Source organism: Geotrypetes seraphini, chromosome 15 (genome assembly GCF_902459505.1).
Source record: "Geotrypetes seraphini chromosome 15, aGeoSer1.1, whole genome shotgun sequence".
Classification (NCBI taxonomy): Eukaryota; Metazoa; Chordata; class Amphibia; order Gymnophiona; family Dermophiidae; genus Geotrypetes; species Geotrypetes seraphini.
Window position 1 is genome coordinate 61,357,694 of NC_047098.1, and position 17,096 is coordinate 61,374,789.

A 17,096-nucleotide genomic window follows, 5' to 3' on the forward strand; every position below is an offset into this window, starting at 1 on the left:
AATTGTGTGCATTTGAACAAATATCGGCCTCTTATCATGAATATTAAGTAATAATTAAAAAAATAGCCTCATAGATTTACAAACCCGCATTAATCCTTTGTAAATGACAACGTCCAGACTGACCTTGCTGTACTGCGCCTTGGGGCGAATTTCTTCAAAAAGGCTGTAAATAAATCATAAATAAATAAATTGCAATCGTAACATCTGTACCTATCAGAAAAGACATTTTTAGACTTAATTCACTCACTGTAGAGATGTTCTCTTAGGGCACCTTGCAATGCTCTATTCACAAGATAGGTATGTTTGTGTAAAATAGTATTATAACACAGAAAGAAGACTTCTCAGGAGACAGGTCATAAGAACATAAGAAGTTGCCTCCGCTGGGGCAGACCAGAGGTCCATCCTGCCCAGCGGTCCGCTCTCGCGGGGGCCCATCAGGCCTAATTGCCTGAACAGTGTCTGTGAAGGACACTTAGGCATACACTCAAACTATGTGTAGTCCGACCAAGAGCCGAAGCTCCTATAGCCGAACCCACCGTCCCATCACTGTGTATGGCTATTAAGTGTTGAAAATAAAGTGTTCTTCTGAAATATCTGTCTGAATGTTTCAATGGCAGGAAGGATAAAGAAATCCTACTTAACTTAAATTTGTTAGGCGGTCCCAACATGGGCCGTGTTTCGTGGTCTTTTTCAAGGAACCCAGAGGGAAGAAATGAAAAAAATTCCAATGCCAAAGAAAAGCAGGGTGATGTAGACAGGAAGATAATTCATAAATTTAAGAAACAGCTTTGTGGCGAGATGCTGAAGTTTCCAATGCTTCAATAGAGACTAAAAATTAACCAGCTTAGGGGGAAGTCATCGAGGTGTGGTAAAAGATCTTTTTTTTTTTAACTGCACCTTGATTTACTACGGGATTCAGCTTCCTGTGAGATAACAGTACCATAGGTTGCTGACTGCTGTGCTAAACGCTGCTTCTGAGCCACCTCGTAAGTAGCCAATCAACGCACAAATTGCTGTCACATGACTCAAAGGTACACCAGTCTAAACCTTTTTGAATCTAAAGAACATACAAGTATTTATTTTTTATTTTCTTAAGTCTACTATCAATTTTCTAAGCTCTTCCATTTAACTGTCTAAAAAAAAAAATTTGGACGTACAATGGAAAGAGGCAAATGAAATGTCGGATATTCGACCAAACAGTTACTTTATTGTGCAAATCATATACTGTAAACAAAGGGCTCTTTTTATCAAGCCACTTGGAGGATGGGAGTTTGATTGCAGGGTTGGGGCTTGGATCAGGAGGGATGAGGACTTGGATTGGGGAAAGGGACTGTTGTGAGAAAGCTCTGACGGCCCTGTCAAATGTGGCCTGGGAGTATCAGGCAGACTGTTCTCCAAAGAAGTCTTATTATTTTAGTTAAATCCTAATAGATACAGATTGACTTTGGAAAATCCACTGTTTATTTCTAGGATAAGCAGAAAAAATCTTTTACTCTTATGGGATCTTGCCAGGTACTCGTAACCTGGGTTGGCCACTATTGAAACATAAACCTAGAAATACGATGGCAGATAAAGGCCAAATGGCCCAGTCTGCCTATCCCCAGCATCCACTATCTCCTTCTCTTCCTAAGACATCCCACATGCTTGTCCTATGCTTTCTTGAATTCAGACAGTCTTTGTCTCCACCACTTCTGCCGGGAGACTATTCCATGCATCTACTACCTTTTCTGTAAAAAAAAAAAGTATTTTAGATTACTCCTGAGCCTATCACCTCTCATTCTGGAGCTTCCTTTCAAATGAAAGAGACTCGACTCATGCGCATTTATGCCACATAGGTATTTAAACATCTCTCCTGCCTTTCCTCCAAAGTATACATATTGAGATCTTTAAGTCTGTCCCCATACACCTTATGATGAAGACCACCAACCGTTTTAGTAGCCTTCCTCTGGGCTTGATGGACCTTTGTTCTGTCCCATTATGGCAGCTCTTATGTTCTATGCTCATGTTCTTATGTATACAGTATGTATATATATATATATATATATATATATATATATATATATATATAGAAATCCTGCTACATATGTGCATTTGTTACTATACATTTGGTTCTTTAGTGTGCCTTAAATATGATCAAGCTCAGATTCATCACGAGTTAACCAGCTGAGAATGGCTGCTGATCAGTTAACGCACGTCTCATTGACTAACTGGTCAGTTTCAGTACCGTTTAACCAGTTATCGCCACTGAAAATGCTCAACAACAAAAAAAGAAACAGGTGATGTTGGGAGCATGACTGCTTAAGTCCCTATGTTCAGGACATAAGTGGCCAGGATTAGTGGACAAATAAGGTTGCATAAAAATTAGGCCTAGCTTTGTCCCTTAAGCCATGATTGGTTAAGTCTAAATATTACTTCAACCAGCCATGCACTAGCCAGTGTTGAAAACCCCAGATATTCAGCGCTGGTCGCAGAAAACAGCCCTACATTGACTATCTGGATTGATTGCTTGTGGTGAGCAGTCAAAGTGCTGCCCGCCACAAGCTGAATATTGGGCAGAAAGTACACGAAATTGATTTAACACAGATCAACATATGAATTAATATGCATACAATTGATTTGCAGGTGTTAAAAACTTTATATGAAACCAACTGAAAAAAATGTTTGAAAATTGGAGAGAGAGAGCCAAACTTTCCAAAGATGGCCTGAAATTGCTTTATCTGTGGACATCCTTAGATTTTGTTTCCCAAGCATCATGAAAAGCTCTATATTTAGGAGCAATTCTATGAGTGGTCGCGTCCATTTAGGTGCCAAGATGATACATGATGAGAGCCTATTCTAAAATCACCAAAGAAGTTGACCAGTAGAAATCCACAGGTGTGACAGAAATCCAAAACGAAAGAACTGTGGAAACCTCTGATGGATGTTTTTATTGACTCTTTTTACGCTTTTAAAGTCTACATCAGAAGCATCGGCTTCCACAGTTCTTTCATATTGGAGAGCCTATTCTAAGCATCTGGATGCCTGGATTCTATGGACTACTAGTATGACCCTAAGTCCACACCTTACTTTTACTGCATATGCAAGGGACGAGTAAATATCGGCACCTAGTTTATAGAATTGCCTTTCAGGTGATAACCCTATATGGGCTCCTTTTACAAACCTGCGGTAATGATTCCCCCATGACAAATGCACATAAATGGCACCTACATTTGGGTATGCTTATGCTAAGTATCATGCATATGCGTCCTTAAAAATAGGCTCACTACCCACATTATTATGATGCCTAAATGGTGGTTTCATGTTAGAGAATTGGCCTCCAAATGTTTCACAAATGGATTTTTGATACTTTAGACGTGTACTATGGAATTTTTCTACTTTGGGGGATTTTACTAAGTACTTCTGACTTAGACTGACCAATATTGGAATCAAGGTACTTGGCTAGATGGACCCTTGGTCTGATCCATTAGAACAAATTTACATAATATACCTAATATTTGTTTAAACTGATAAAGAAACAAAGAACATAAAGGATACTGGGCTTGATGGACCTTCGGTCTGTCCCAATATGGCAACTATTATGTTCTAACTGATTTTGATTTCAACATACATTCATATGTCATATTTCATCCTGCAGGATTTCACATTTCTGTGGCCATTAGGATTTGAACGTATGGCGCTCAACACAGTGGAATAAGGATGCACCGCATGAACTTGGAGCAGACTGGCAACTTGGTGACCATGTGGTCTTGCGGATGTAAAGACACCTTTACAGTTACTAAATAAAACACTCAAGGGATGAAAAATGAAGGGAGGAACTTTTAGGAGAAACCACCACAAATCTAAATAGTGACTGCGAAGCCTGTCTGTAGGCTTGAAGATCCTACTTTCAGCAAGGGTATGGCCAAACCTTTCTTCAGTCTACAGAAGCTTCTTCGACGGACCCAGTTCCTGCTTTTCTTTCTTACAGCAGCATACCTAATGGCTGGCAGTCTTCTACTTTTCCAGAGGTCTCGCTTTGCAATCCAACAGGGTGTACACGGGACCTCAACTATTCAAACTCTCCCTGCATCAGATGTGGTGATAGGAGACCAGATCATAGATGCTAGGATGACACAAAATCCTCGCAAGGGTCCGAAACTTCTAGTGAGTATGGATGGCTTTACCGATCCAACATCTGACCAGAAACTTGGGCCACGCTGGCTGATGTCCCGTAACTCAGAGCTGAGACAGTTAAGAAGAAGATGGTTTCATAGCTTAATGAATGACCGAGAGGCAATCCATGGAATGGTCCCCAAAGTGATAAAACATACAGCTACTAACAAAGGTAATAACTGGCCCAATACAGTCTATTATCTAAGTGTGTATGTGTGTCAAGCAGAATAATAATATATTATAGAACAGTCAGATTTTTGGTGACATGTTGATCATTGCGATTATCAGATTATTCCTAATATATTGAAAGCAAATTAAATGATGTCCTAAGCATGTCTGTCATAATTACATTATTAGAAAAATGAAAATGCTTCAGGGGTTCTTCAAGTGCTTTTCATACTTTAAGCTAAGCTTCTTTCAGCAATCCAGAAGTTATAGGTGACCTGAGCTGGACGTCCAGCGTGCTTCCTATTTATCGTAGTTATGCACCTGGCATTGATCCTGATCCCTGGAAGTAAATTCTAGGTAGGCATGATTGTTCTGAATCAATAAAGCTATGGCTCAATTCAGGCTGCCGAGAGACAAAGCCGGCTCCAGGGCAAATAATCATAAAGCAACCTCACCCCCCCTCCCCCAACCAATGATTATACAACACGTTTCCAAAATCCCACTGCCCAGTTTCGCACTGCTCTTATGTGGGGATTCTGGGGAAATAAGGGTGCAAGGAGGAGGTAAAAATTCTCCAAGGCACTCCCTTTATTCCACACACACCTTTGTTTCCATTTCTTTTCACAAGATGCCCGCTCGCTTGGTGTTCACTCTCCTGAGTGCTGAGTTATCGTGTTAAGTTTTTACTTTTTGAGGCTGCTTTTGACTCCTTGCCCCGTTTCGGGGGTGAACACCCCCTTCTTCAGGAATGGCAGAGCTAAGCTGTAGCCCCCAAATCGTCAGGCTACAACAGTTTGGCAGAGCAGCTGAGCTAAGCTGTAGCCCCCAAATCGTCAGGCTACAACAGTTTGGCAGAGCAGAAAATGGTTTTCTGCTCTGCCAAACTGTTGTAGCCTGACGATTTGGGGGCTACAGCTTAGCTCTGCCGTTCCTGAAGAAGGGGGTGTTCACCCCCGAAACGGAGTCCCGTAGAACGAACTGGTTATCTGCTGGCTGCGTTATCCACAGAGAAGCTAAGTACTTCCAGTTGGCTTTTGCACAGTTGGATTTGGACGTTTATGTTCGGGCCCCTTGGATAAGGGGTAGAGATAATTTTATCTGTAGAGTGTGTTTTTGATTAAGTTTTGCACCTTCAGCACTTTTTTTGTGTGTTATTTATCACTAAAAATTCTACAGAGAGCCCGGGGATGTTTCACAGTTAACACCCTTTTGGGTGTAAGCCAGTGACAGCCATTACTTCTGGGGGCTCCCGGAGGGAGGCTGTGTGACTGAGGGCTCTCTTAATCTTAAACATTCGAAACTATCTTACTCAGTTTTCTGAGTGTCAGCAGAATAACCACTCTACAGATTGTCTCTCCCCCTTATCTAGTTCCATTTCTTGGGGTTTTGGGAGATCTGTTCTCTTCGGTGTGTGATTCTCAGCAGCTGCCTGGCGTCCTATACAGAATCTGCCCCTCAGTGCTGATAAACTTCCCCTTGCATATTAAATATATAAATTAAATTATATTGGTTTCCATTGGATAAACATTAGAAAAACTCCACTTCTGCCAGTACTCTCTTACTGTTCTCCTGGTTTGTCTTATGTCCTCCACCATATTCTATATACTGTATTCTACTCTTTTTTGTACCTTTCCTCCACCAATGAATCCTAAGTCACACAAAAATACATATTTGATTTTATAAGAAAAGGTACCCAGCAGCAATGCATGTGACGCAAAAATACTTATAAACACTAATGTTTTGCGCCCTAATTAGATGAATTTCCAATTTATAAAAATCTACGATTAGAAACCCTACATATTCTGTAACATGACCTGGTTTAGGACACTACCACAAGACAGAGGGCAGTTTTAAAAATTGGTGGCAAGATTTAGGTGCCACAAGGAGGAGGCTTAGCACCTTTTCTGTAATGGCTTCTGGGCATGTGTGATCCATTTTAGAATACTGGCACAAAGCCATTTTGGTACGCCGAAAGTTAGGCGTTCCAACGTCTGTCGTGTCTTGGCTCAGCTGTGATAGCTATACTACACTATGCAAGCATCTTTGTTAAGTATCCCCCTGCCTTGAAAAAGGTCAACAAAACGTGTTGGCAATGGGGATTGCGACTTACCTAAGCTACGTATTTTTATATCTTATGATAAAAGAACATAAAAAGGCTAAAACTCTCCCTTCCTTCTAAAAAAGAGATTAAAGGAATCAAGATCTTCAGTCAATCTTTGGTCTTTAAACTCTCTCAACTCTGGAATGATCTCCCCTTTTTTTTTAAGGAGTTTCAGTTTATTTAAAATTTTCCATAAATCTTTAAAAACTACTCTATTTGCCAAACATTTTGAAAATTCTTATGAAATTTTGCTATTATCTTCTATTTATCATTTGTAAATCATTCCCTGTTTATTTAATTGCTGTAAACTGAGTCGAGCTTTCTCAGAATGATGACTCGGTATACAAAGTTAAGCTTTAGTTTAGTTAGTTTAAAAAAGAAAAGGTTATAAAAAAAACTGCACTAAGTTAATTATTACAAAAAAATACCAAGCTAGCTTTAACGGGATCAATAAGGATGCAAACCATAAGCACATAAGCAGTGCCTCCGCTGGGTCAGACCAGAGGTCCATCATGCCCAGCAGTCCGCACACGCGGAGGCCCATCAGGTCCAGGACCTGTGTAGTAGTCCTCTATCCGTACTCTTCTATCCCCTTTTCTTCAGAAAATTGCCCAATCCCTTCTTGAACCCTTTTCTTCAGAAAATTGCCCAATCCCTTCTTGAACCCCAATACTGTACTAGAAACGCCTTCACCAGATCAGACTTTAGGTCCATCTATTCCGGCGACCCGCACACGCAGAGGCCAAGCCAAGTGCTCCCAGATGGAGACCCTGATTACCCATATCCCTCAATGTGATTTGCAAGGAGGTGTGCATCCAACTTACGCTTGAAACCCAGAATGGAAGTCTCCGTCACCACCTCCTCTGGGAGAGCATTCCAAGCGTCCATCACTTGAAGTTAAGCTACTCGGTGGTGGTCTGAAGATCCTTGAAGGTTGAAGCTTTGCTATATGCTATACGCTGTAATAGGGAACCATTGATGTACGAGTTGGATTTGCCTGTTTTTGAATACCGAATTTAAGGATTTATGACAATAGTATAAGTTGACACACCCAAATGCACCATGCAATGTGGAAAATTGATAGTTGCACGCTAAGCAGTGTACATGTGCTAGTTACATAATAGCGCTTAGCACGTGTATGTGAAACTTTCAGTTGCTGGTGCCAATCTCACACAAAAGTGCTACCTTTCTGCGATCGCTATTGGCTCCTACAGTTAGACACCCGCGTATAGGACTTCCTTTTCCATAATAATGTCAGAAGTGGATGTAATAATTGGAATGACTAAGGTGATCCCAGTGGCGTGCGTTTTCAGCCACCCTGGTAATACCTGGCCAGTAATCCATGTATCCTGAGTGCTTTCAGCAGTAGCAGCTTCATTTCATCTTCCTGTAGGTACCATCGTATCTCACTCAAGCACACAGGTTTTGCCTTCCTTGATGGACTCAGTGCCATTTTATCACAGTTCATCCTTATGTTATATTTCCAGAAAATCCTTCAGAAAAAAAAAAAAAATTGTGTTTATGGATTCTACTTTCCATCAAAACTATTGCAGTAGCAGACTAATGAGCTATGTAGCCCAAGGCTAGGCAAATTGCATGATCTTTTATTATTCTACGAGCTATTTCTCTCCGCAATCCTTTACCTGGGTGCATTCTCCAGGTTTGTTTCTCTCCAGATATGAATCCATTCTGGGTACCTTGATCTGATAACAGAAATGGTTTGGAAGCCTTTGCTTTCTGGTAAATAACTATTTTTAGTTGCTCTTGAAAATACTCTTAATACAAGGCTGACTGGGAGTGTATAAATAAGTGGACAAAGAGTCAAGATGCACACTTCTCAGGTAGTTCAGATTTTATATTTTCAGCTTCATTCTTCTTCATCATTTCCTCTCACTGTGTGTTCTTTACTTCTTGCAGGCTCAGGGGCTGAAAGTCACTTGGCCATAACAGCAGAAAATATCCTCATTTATCAACTTCCGTTATGGTGCAAAACAAGGGGTATCCTTTATCTCCCTTCTTCACAGTTATGTGACTGGAAACAAGCTTAGAACATTTATCATAGGCCTGTAGCATCTGTGGTCTGATGATCCCACAGTACAAGGTCATAAAGCTCTATCCCCATGTATGTATACAAGTCCGTCTGCAGTTAATCTCTGCATTGCAAGGTTGTACATTTGAGTACAGTATAGGCAACAAACGATGCAATGCCAGTTTCATCTTAGCCAGCCCTACAGTGGTAAATAGAAGGGAATGGGCAGCCAGAAAATTTGTATTTTGTGTCGTTTCCTGTGTTGTTTTAAGGGATGTTCAATTTATGACCTTACTAAAAAAATGCAAGGTCATGCATTTGGGCTGCAAAAACTCAAGGGAATGGCACAGTTTAGGGGGTGAAGAACTTTTGTGCATTAAAGAGGGGCAGGACTTTGGTGTGATAGAATGTAATAATCTTAAGGTGACCAAACAGGTTGAAAAGTTGACGGTGAAAGCTAGAAGGATCCTTGGGTGGATAGGGAGAGGAATGGCCAGAAGGAAAAAGGAGGTATTGATGCCCCTGTATAACACTCTGGTGAGACCTCGTTTAAAATACTGTGTACTTTTCTGGAGTCCACACCTTCAAAAAGATATAAACAGGATGGAGTCAATCCAAAGGAAGGCTGCTAAAATGGTTGGTGATCTGTGTCATAAGGCATATGGGTCAGACTCGAAGATCTCAATATGTATACATTGGAGCAAAGGCGGGAGAGAGGGGCGATATGATAGAAATGTTTTAAATACCTATGTGGCATAAATACACATGAGGTGAGTCTCTTTCAACTGACAGGAAACTCCAAAGTGAGAGGGCATGGGATGAAGTTAAAAGATGATAGGCTCGGGTGTAATCTAAGGAAATATTTTTTTACAGAAAGAGTGGTAGATGCATGGAATAGTCTCCCAGTAGAGGTGGTGGAGACAAAGACTGTGTGAATTCAAGAAAGCATGAGACAGACACATGGGATCTCTTAGGGAAAGGAGGAGATAGCAGATGTTGCAGATGGGTAAACGAGATGGGCCATTTGGCCTTTATCTGCCATCATGTTTCTATTTGTTTTTGTCTGACAATTTTGTCGTCCCTGGAGCAAAGTCATTAAGTGCATAGTATAAGTTGATTCATGTATGTGCAATGGTTCAAAAGGGTGAAGCATTAGGAAAAGAATGTGAACTGTTTCGAAAGCGAACATATTATTATTGGCAAAAGAAAACCTATCATTTTTATTCATTAAAGGTATGGCATATGTTCTTGACATTTCCCATATAGTTGCAAATAGCCCATTACTAGAAACTGGTATGTTACATCTGTGATGGGTATTGTCTCTATGCCAACATCCAACCAATAACGAAATATTAACGATGAAAGACATACTGTATAGCATTAACAAAGTACTTCATCATAGCAATAATGTTCAAATGAGTTATTGGTAATACACTTTTTAATGAGCTAATGTAGTACATCTGTGTTATCTTTCAAGAGCTGCTCTCATAGAGCATGCAACATAGTAAAACAGTAAGTGGAGTAACAAGTCTCGGGTTTGTGAACCAATAAAGAGTTGTTGGGTTTTTTAATCTTTAAGTGTGTCTGTGTGTGCGCAGGCTTAAAATCTGCTCGGTATCTTACAGGGCAGTATATGTTATGTTAATCAGGTTTTCTGTTCTGCCTTTACCTATTCAGTTCAAGATCGGATTACATTACATGAGGTTGGGTCAGTTACCCATGAAATTACAATGGACAGATTGACAAGGACATTCAATAGGGTTGCTAGTACAGGTAGATCAGTACAACTATTAATACAGTTAGGTCGTAGTTACAAATACATAGGGGTCCTTTTAGTAAGATGTGCTAGCCAATTTAGCACTCGCTAAGTGCCCATTATATTCTATGGACGCGTTAGCGTTTAGCGCTTGCTAAATCGGCTAGTGTGCCTTAGTAAAAGAGGGAGATAGTTACAAGTAGGTCATTGTCGGCTCTTTGTTTTGCCCTAGAGGTTGCGTTACACAACAAGCCTCAAACACTTATAATTTTAAAGTGATTGAGGCTTGTGCAGATGAGGACAGAGCTTGCAGGAATGGAGCAAGGACAGGAAAAGAACTCGCCGGGATGGGATAGGACAAGAAAATACATTCCCGCGGGCACGGGGAAAAATTTATCTTCATGTCATTCTCTACTTTGTCCAAATTCATAGGCACCTTCCTCAGACCCCTTACTCCACAGATACTATCCTATATATGAGATTCCACACATTATCGACATTTTGGAAAATATTAGATTGAAAATAAATATCTCTTTTGGGCAACTCTTGATATTGATTCATTATATATGAATGCTCTACAAACACAGGCTTTACAGATTATCGGAGAGACATTGAGCAATAGGAATATCAATCTAAGGATACCAGCAGAATACATTGTGGAATTAGCAACCTTGGCATTGGAAGAAAAGTATCTTGATTTTGAAGGCTGATTCTACAAACAGATTAAAGGAACAGCGATGGGGGCATCTATGTATGTATGTATCTATGTATGTTGCTCATTTTGAGAAAACATTTTTGACTAACAGTCCATACAAAAATAATATTCTTTCATGGTGCAGATATATATTGATGATATTCTCATGATTTGGAGTGGAGGAAATAATTTGCTTCTAATGTTCCACGATTGGCTGAACACCAAGGACAGTAATTTGAAGTTTCAGTTTCATTATAGTGGGTTATTGTTCTAATCAATTGCTTGTTTCTAAACACGTACTGATCTGTTCTGTGTTTGCTGCTTGCAAATACATCTCGGACATATTCATTGTAGAAATTCTGAAAACCAAGCTGGGTTGTTTGACCTCGAGGACTGGATTTAAGGACCTCTGCTGGCAATTAAGGGCAGATTCTGTATAGGACGCCAGGGAGGCCTGCCAGCTCTGCTGATCGGGGATTCCCTTGCTGTGATCAGCTCAGCCAGCCGTGTCTACTTTTAACTTTGGAAGTGTAGGCTAGCATTTTGCTGGCCTACATTTCAGGTATCTGTTGCGGCCGCTTAAGCTCACCCAAGGCCACTTCCGGGCAAAACTATGCCCAAGCCCAGCCTTGGGTGAATTTTAATGTCCCTAGGTATCTCCCTGTACCCATGACAAATGCCTACAGTGTAGGCGGCCTGCCTCAAGTTTTTTGGTTTTTTTTGTTAATGTGTATCCCAATTAGCTGCCAGACGGTGGTAGGACGCCTATCGCTGCCTACAAGGACACCCGTTTAGAGAATCAGCCCCTTAGTGTTGAGGTTTTGCAGTTACTGTGCATTAATTTGGGCAAATAACAAATAGTAACTGTAAAATTTTAATGTACTTTAGTCAAAGAAGCCCTAAACGTCCTCACTGAAGGGACAAGAGCATAAAGCTCCAAAACTAATCATAAATGCTATCATAGCCTAATAAACTGCTATCATCTACTGTGTTTATTGGCATTTCTTTCAATGAATATACTGTGGAAACAGCAGAGAATTTCCTCCAACCTGTGAGGCTCAATTAAGCTCTTAGAGTTCCCACCACAGTGTAGGTTTCTTTCTCCTGGCTTCTGCTTTTATCAATTTTTTTTCTATAAGAAACTGCTTTCTGTAGCAAGTACAAAATATACAGGAATAAGCCTCAAAGGTTTGATCATTTTAGCTTAATACCTGGGATAAGAAGGTCATCGTAAACTGCTGAGAAATCTTGGCAGGAAGGTGAAATAGAGCTATATGCTACTGGCAGGGGTTCTTATTATCATAGCTATGCCAGTGCTGAAGTCACAAAAACAACTACACTTAAAAAGACAGAATGCAGTATTGTTGCTGAAGGATTATATTTATATTATTGTAGTCTGTGCAGCTTGTTAACAATGTAGGAACAGGGTTGCTCTTAATGGCTTCATTGTTCTCCTTTGGAAGACGTACAGAGGATCTTGGGACAGAGCCAAACGGTCCTTTAGGCTCTCTCAGAATCTATAAAATCCTGAGTGGAGTAGAACGGGTACAAGTGGAACGATCTTTTTACTCCGTCAAAAATTATGACGACTAGGGGACACTCAAAGTTACAGGGAAATACTTTTAAAACCAATAGGAGGAAATATTTTTTTCACCCAGAGAATAGTTAAGCTCTGCAACGTGTTTGCCAGAGGTTGTGGTAAGAGTGGATAGCGTAGCTCGTTTTAAGAAAGGTTTGGATAAGTTCCTGGAGGAAAAATCCATAGTCTGTTATTTAGACGGACATGGGGGGAAGCCACTGCTTGCCTTGATTCAGTAGCATGAAACGTTGCTACATTTCTCCCTCCGTATTTGTGGTTTCAGCAATCGCGGGTTTGATTATGCACGGGTTTTAGCTTGCTGGCTTCAACCCCCAAATTACGTCAGCTTGCATAGAGAAATCACCGATTCCACGCGTTTACAGAGAAAATTGCTTCTCCTTCAGAAACCGGCCAGGTCTCCCACCATGTTATTCGTGGTTTCACCATATTCATAATGGTTTTTAATAGAAAACAGTGAATAACCTATGAAAAAGTTATTTGCTGTTTTTCTGTATTTGCGGTTCTATTAATCCACTATCACTGTGAACACGGAGGGAGAAGTGTACTCTTTGGGTTTTTCCCAGGTACTATTGACCCAGATTGGCCATCGTGAAGACAGGCTTCTGGGCTAGATGGACCATCAGTCTGACCCAGGAAGGATATTCTTATGTTCTTTTTTTTTTCCATTTTATTTTATTGCAATCTTAACAAATTTTATAAGAAAGGATAAGTGCCCCACCCCATAAGGGGGCAGCGGCGACAAAATGACCGAGACTGTTGCCCAGGGAGGGAAGGGAAAGGGAAGGGGGGAAGGGGAAAACAGGGGCAGAGAATAGATAGGATCAGAGGGCCAATTAGGGATAGGAAAGCAGGCAAGGGGGGGGGGGGGTAAGAGGAGGCGAGCCGAACTGAGGCGGAAGTTTCAGTTCGGCCTTCGCCGTGGGAGCATCGTGGCGTTTTAGGGTCATAGGCACATCATACTGATAAGAATGAATACTACGTTACATTTGTTGAGAGCAAAGAAGTGGCGACATATAGCCTTGCACTCAGAGGCTTGTCTCCCTGCTTAGACGGCGGGGAGACCATGTGGCATGACTTCAACAACCAACAGATGAATGGCTCTTTCCTTGAACAGGCTGGGGAGAAGGCGGGGCAGCTTGAACGGCTCTCCCAGGAGAACAACGGCAGCCCACAATACACGGATGAGTTGATGGTTATAAGAACTGAGATGCAGTATTGATGATGTGCTATGGTATATAAACTGTTCATGGTGAATGAATACGATGATATGCATTGGTATCTAAATTTGTTTGTTGTTAACGTTTTGGTATGTTGGTATTTGCTGTTTGTAGATGTTTGTATTAGGGCATTTACGGCTGCGGCCATTAATAAAATCCACATTTCTATCGACAAGCAGCGAGTCTATGTAATCCTTGCAGGGGTAGCGAGAGTTGGGTGGGGGGGCAACAAGTGCCAATTTTGAGAATTCTTGCTCAGGAAAAACCCAGCTAGAAACATGGTAAGGGCAACTCAGCAAAATTAAACAATTTGCTAAATAAAGCATTAAAACTTTCATCTTCCGTAGACCACAATCAATTAAGAAGGAAGGTACGATAGACTGAAGAGAAACTCAAATTTAAAGCATTTCATTCAGGAATAAACGTAACAGCATAGTCCCCTTTAACCTAACTGCTGTTCAAAAATTTTAGCTAGACCTTCCTGGCTGCCAATTTTTTCAAATCCAGAAAGGCTCGTAACTGTTCAGGAGCAAAAAAAACATATTTTACTCCCAGGTATTTTGCCACGACATTCTATATGGAAGGAACTAAACTACCAGTGGACCTAAAGAGCATGCAGAATCTGGGAACTGTATTTCAAAAACTGAATGTCAGTTATCATTTTTATGCTGATGATATTCCATTTTTTTCCGATGAATGATTGGAGAACTGAATTGCAAATTAAATTATCACCTTATTTAAAAGCTGTTGATGACTGGACGATAGACCATAAATTGGTGTTGAACCTTGCTAAAACAGATGTGATGTTGATTGGAAGGAATGTAGACCCCCATGTGACATCAAAATGTTGAGGTAAATAATATGAAACTTTTATAATATACAAACAACTGAATATTTTGGTAGTCTGGTTAGATTCGACATTGAGTATGAAAGATCGGGTATTGGCAGTGATTAGGTCTGCATTTTGTCATGTGTTTTATGAGTAGAGTTAAACCATTGTTATGAGGATGTGACTTTCGTTTGGTGGTACAGACCACAGTTATTCAAAGCTTTGCAGGTGATTCAAAATGCTGATATGTGGTGGAAGCAAATTTGAACGTTTTACACCATGGTTGAAAAAACTTCATTGGTTGCCTGTCAAATTTCGTATTGTCCTTGTGTTGCTTTTTAAAGTGATCCATTATAAGATTCTTTGGTATGTGACAAAAAATGATGATACTTTATCAGTTCCAATATACTCATTAAAACATCACTGTCCATTCAATTAAAAGATTCCATGAATAGGGTTACCAAATTTTGCATCTGGAAAAAGAGGACGTGTGGCCACGCCCCATTCTACCCTGCCCCTCCCCAGTCCAGCCCCGCCGCAGCCCCCAACCCCAAACAAACCTTGTCTCTTCAGGTCGAGTCTGGAGTCAATCCATGTAGATGATTTTCAAAAAAAAATATTATTTTGGATGTCTAGCGGTTCAGGTATCGAAAATGGCCATTTATATGTGTCTGACTTTGGACGTTTTGTGGGAAACATTCAGATGAGACTTAGACCTTTTTTTTTTTTTTTTTTTTCAAAAATGGCCACTTTTCAGATTATAAAACACTTCCTTTTCATTGCTGTTTCATAAGATTTTAGAAATGTTCTTAGATTTTATAGTGTAATTCTTTTTTGATAAGTGGCTGTTAAAATTAATTTATCTATAAATATTTCCCATTATCTCATTTACTACCAGCTTATTTCAGAGGAATGGAAACCAAGTTATAGTAAACAAGTCTTACATGGTCACAGTTTTATAAATAGACTTATTAATTACATTTGGTTGGTTTATTATTCATACACATGTATAGAGCAGCGGATCTTTTCAGATTGCATTGGAAACCTATAGAGGGGCATTTTCCAAAAACCCAGTAGGGAAAATAGCCATTTTTGAAACAAAAAGATAGATGTTTTTCTGTTTTTGAAAATGTTTTTTTCCTAGATGAGTTTGTCTTCGGTGCATCTATCTTTTTGAACCATTAAAAAAAAAAAAAGTCCAAATGAAAAATGCACAACCCCCCCCCCCCAAAAAAAACAAACAAACCTGCCATTGGGACATAGGTAGCAGACTGGCCACAAAGACATCCAAACAGAGCAGTGGGGCACCCTAGAGAACTTGACATAGAAGGTTCCAGATATACATCTCACCATAACCCCCTTGCATTGTATGGCAAGCCCTCCAAAACTCACTTACAACCTACAGTACTATGCCCGCCCTGAGGTTGTGAGTTCAAATCCCACACTGCTCCTTGTGACCCTGGGCAAGTCACTTAATCCCCTCATAATTTTTAATGTATATTTTCTGTAACCGCTTTGAACCTAACGGATGTAGCGGTATATAAGAAATAAATTACATTACATTACATTACATTACATTACATTTTCCCAGGTATACTAGATAGAGTTTGAGCTCACTGGGACAGATAGGAAAATATGATAAACCACTTAGGATATAAGTGGTATATAAATTATAAAATAAATAAAAAACCTTCCCAACAGCCCTTATGCCTGCAGGTGCACCTGTATATTAGTACAGTAGGTTTTTGTTGTGTTTCCACCACAACTGTACTAGTTAGAGTGGGATATGGGCCTGGGGGTTCACAGTCATAAGCACGCGGGACAAAGCCGTGCCGACATTAGAGAGCAGACAATTGAGTGCAAGACTCCAGCGCGCCACCATAAAAGTTAATTTTAAAGAGCTTTGATGGGAGGTGTGAGGGGGACCCCCCCAGTTTACTTAATAGTGTTCGTACTGCCATGGGGGGAGGGTTGGGGGTTAGAACCCCCCATTATAGAGGAAACTTAACTTTTTCCCTATTTTTTAGCTGAACCTATCACCTCTCTATGCCTTAAACAAACTGTGAAAATCATTTAAATGTTGGTTTCATTCCCTCCTCTTTCTATGCAGCGATCCTCTCTGTTTATCCCACGTGTCACTGTTTGTGACCCCTTTCACCTTCACTGGGAGAGTATTCCGGCATCCATCTCCCTCTCTGTAAAAAAACAAAGCATTTTCAGATATTACTCCCAAATCTGCCTCCCTGTAACCTCGATATATAATAATAATAATAATAATTTTATTCTTGTATACCGCCATACCCAGCGAGTTCTAGGTGGTTCACATCAATTAAATTAGGATCCGCGATGACATGCAGATTTACAACATTTTTTCAGAGATTGAGCGGCGAGGAAGGGAGAGGATAGAAGGTAGAGAAGAAATTATGAGGGAAGGAGAAGAACAGTGCGAGGGGTGAGATGTTATTGCAGGAGAGGGGGAGAATTAAGGGTCCTGTTCGCTGAATAGGTGAGTTTTGAATAATTTTCTGAAGGTATGAGGGAGCCTCGAGT

At 40.4% G+C, this 17,096-nt stretch overlaps 1 protein-coding gene across 1 annotated transcript in view; it reads left to right on the forward strand.

Moving 5' to 3' along the window:
• The first annotated feature begins 3,646 nt into the window (after positions 1 to 3,646).
• WSCD1 (WSC domain containing 1) overlaps positions 3,647 to 17,096 on the forward strand; it is a 64,208-nt gene continuing 50,758 nt past the window's right edge. Inside the window, exon 1 of the mRNA XM_033922994.1 lies at positions 3,647 to 4,324. Coding sequence (XP_033778885.1) covers positions 3,898 to 4,324 — 427 coding nt within the window. The 5' untranslated portion in view covers positions 3,647 to 3,897. The remainder of the gene's footprint in view (positions 4,325 to 17,096) is intronic.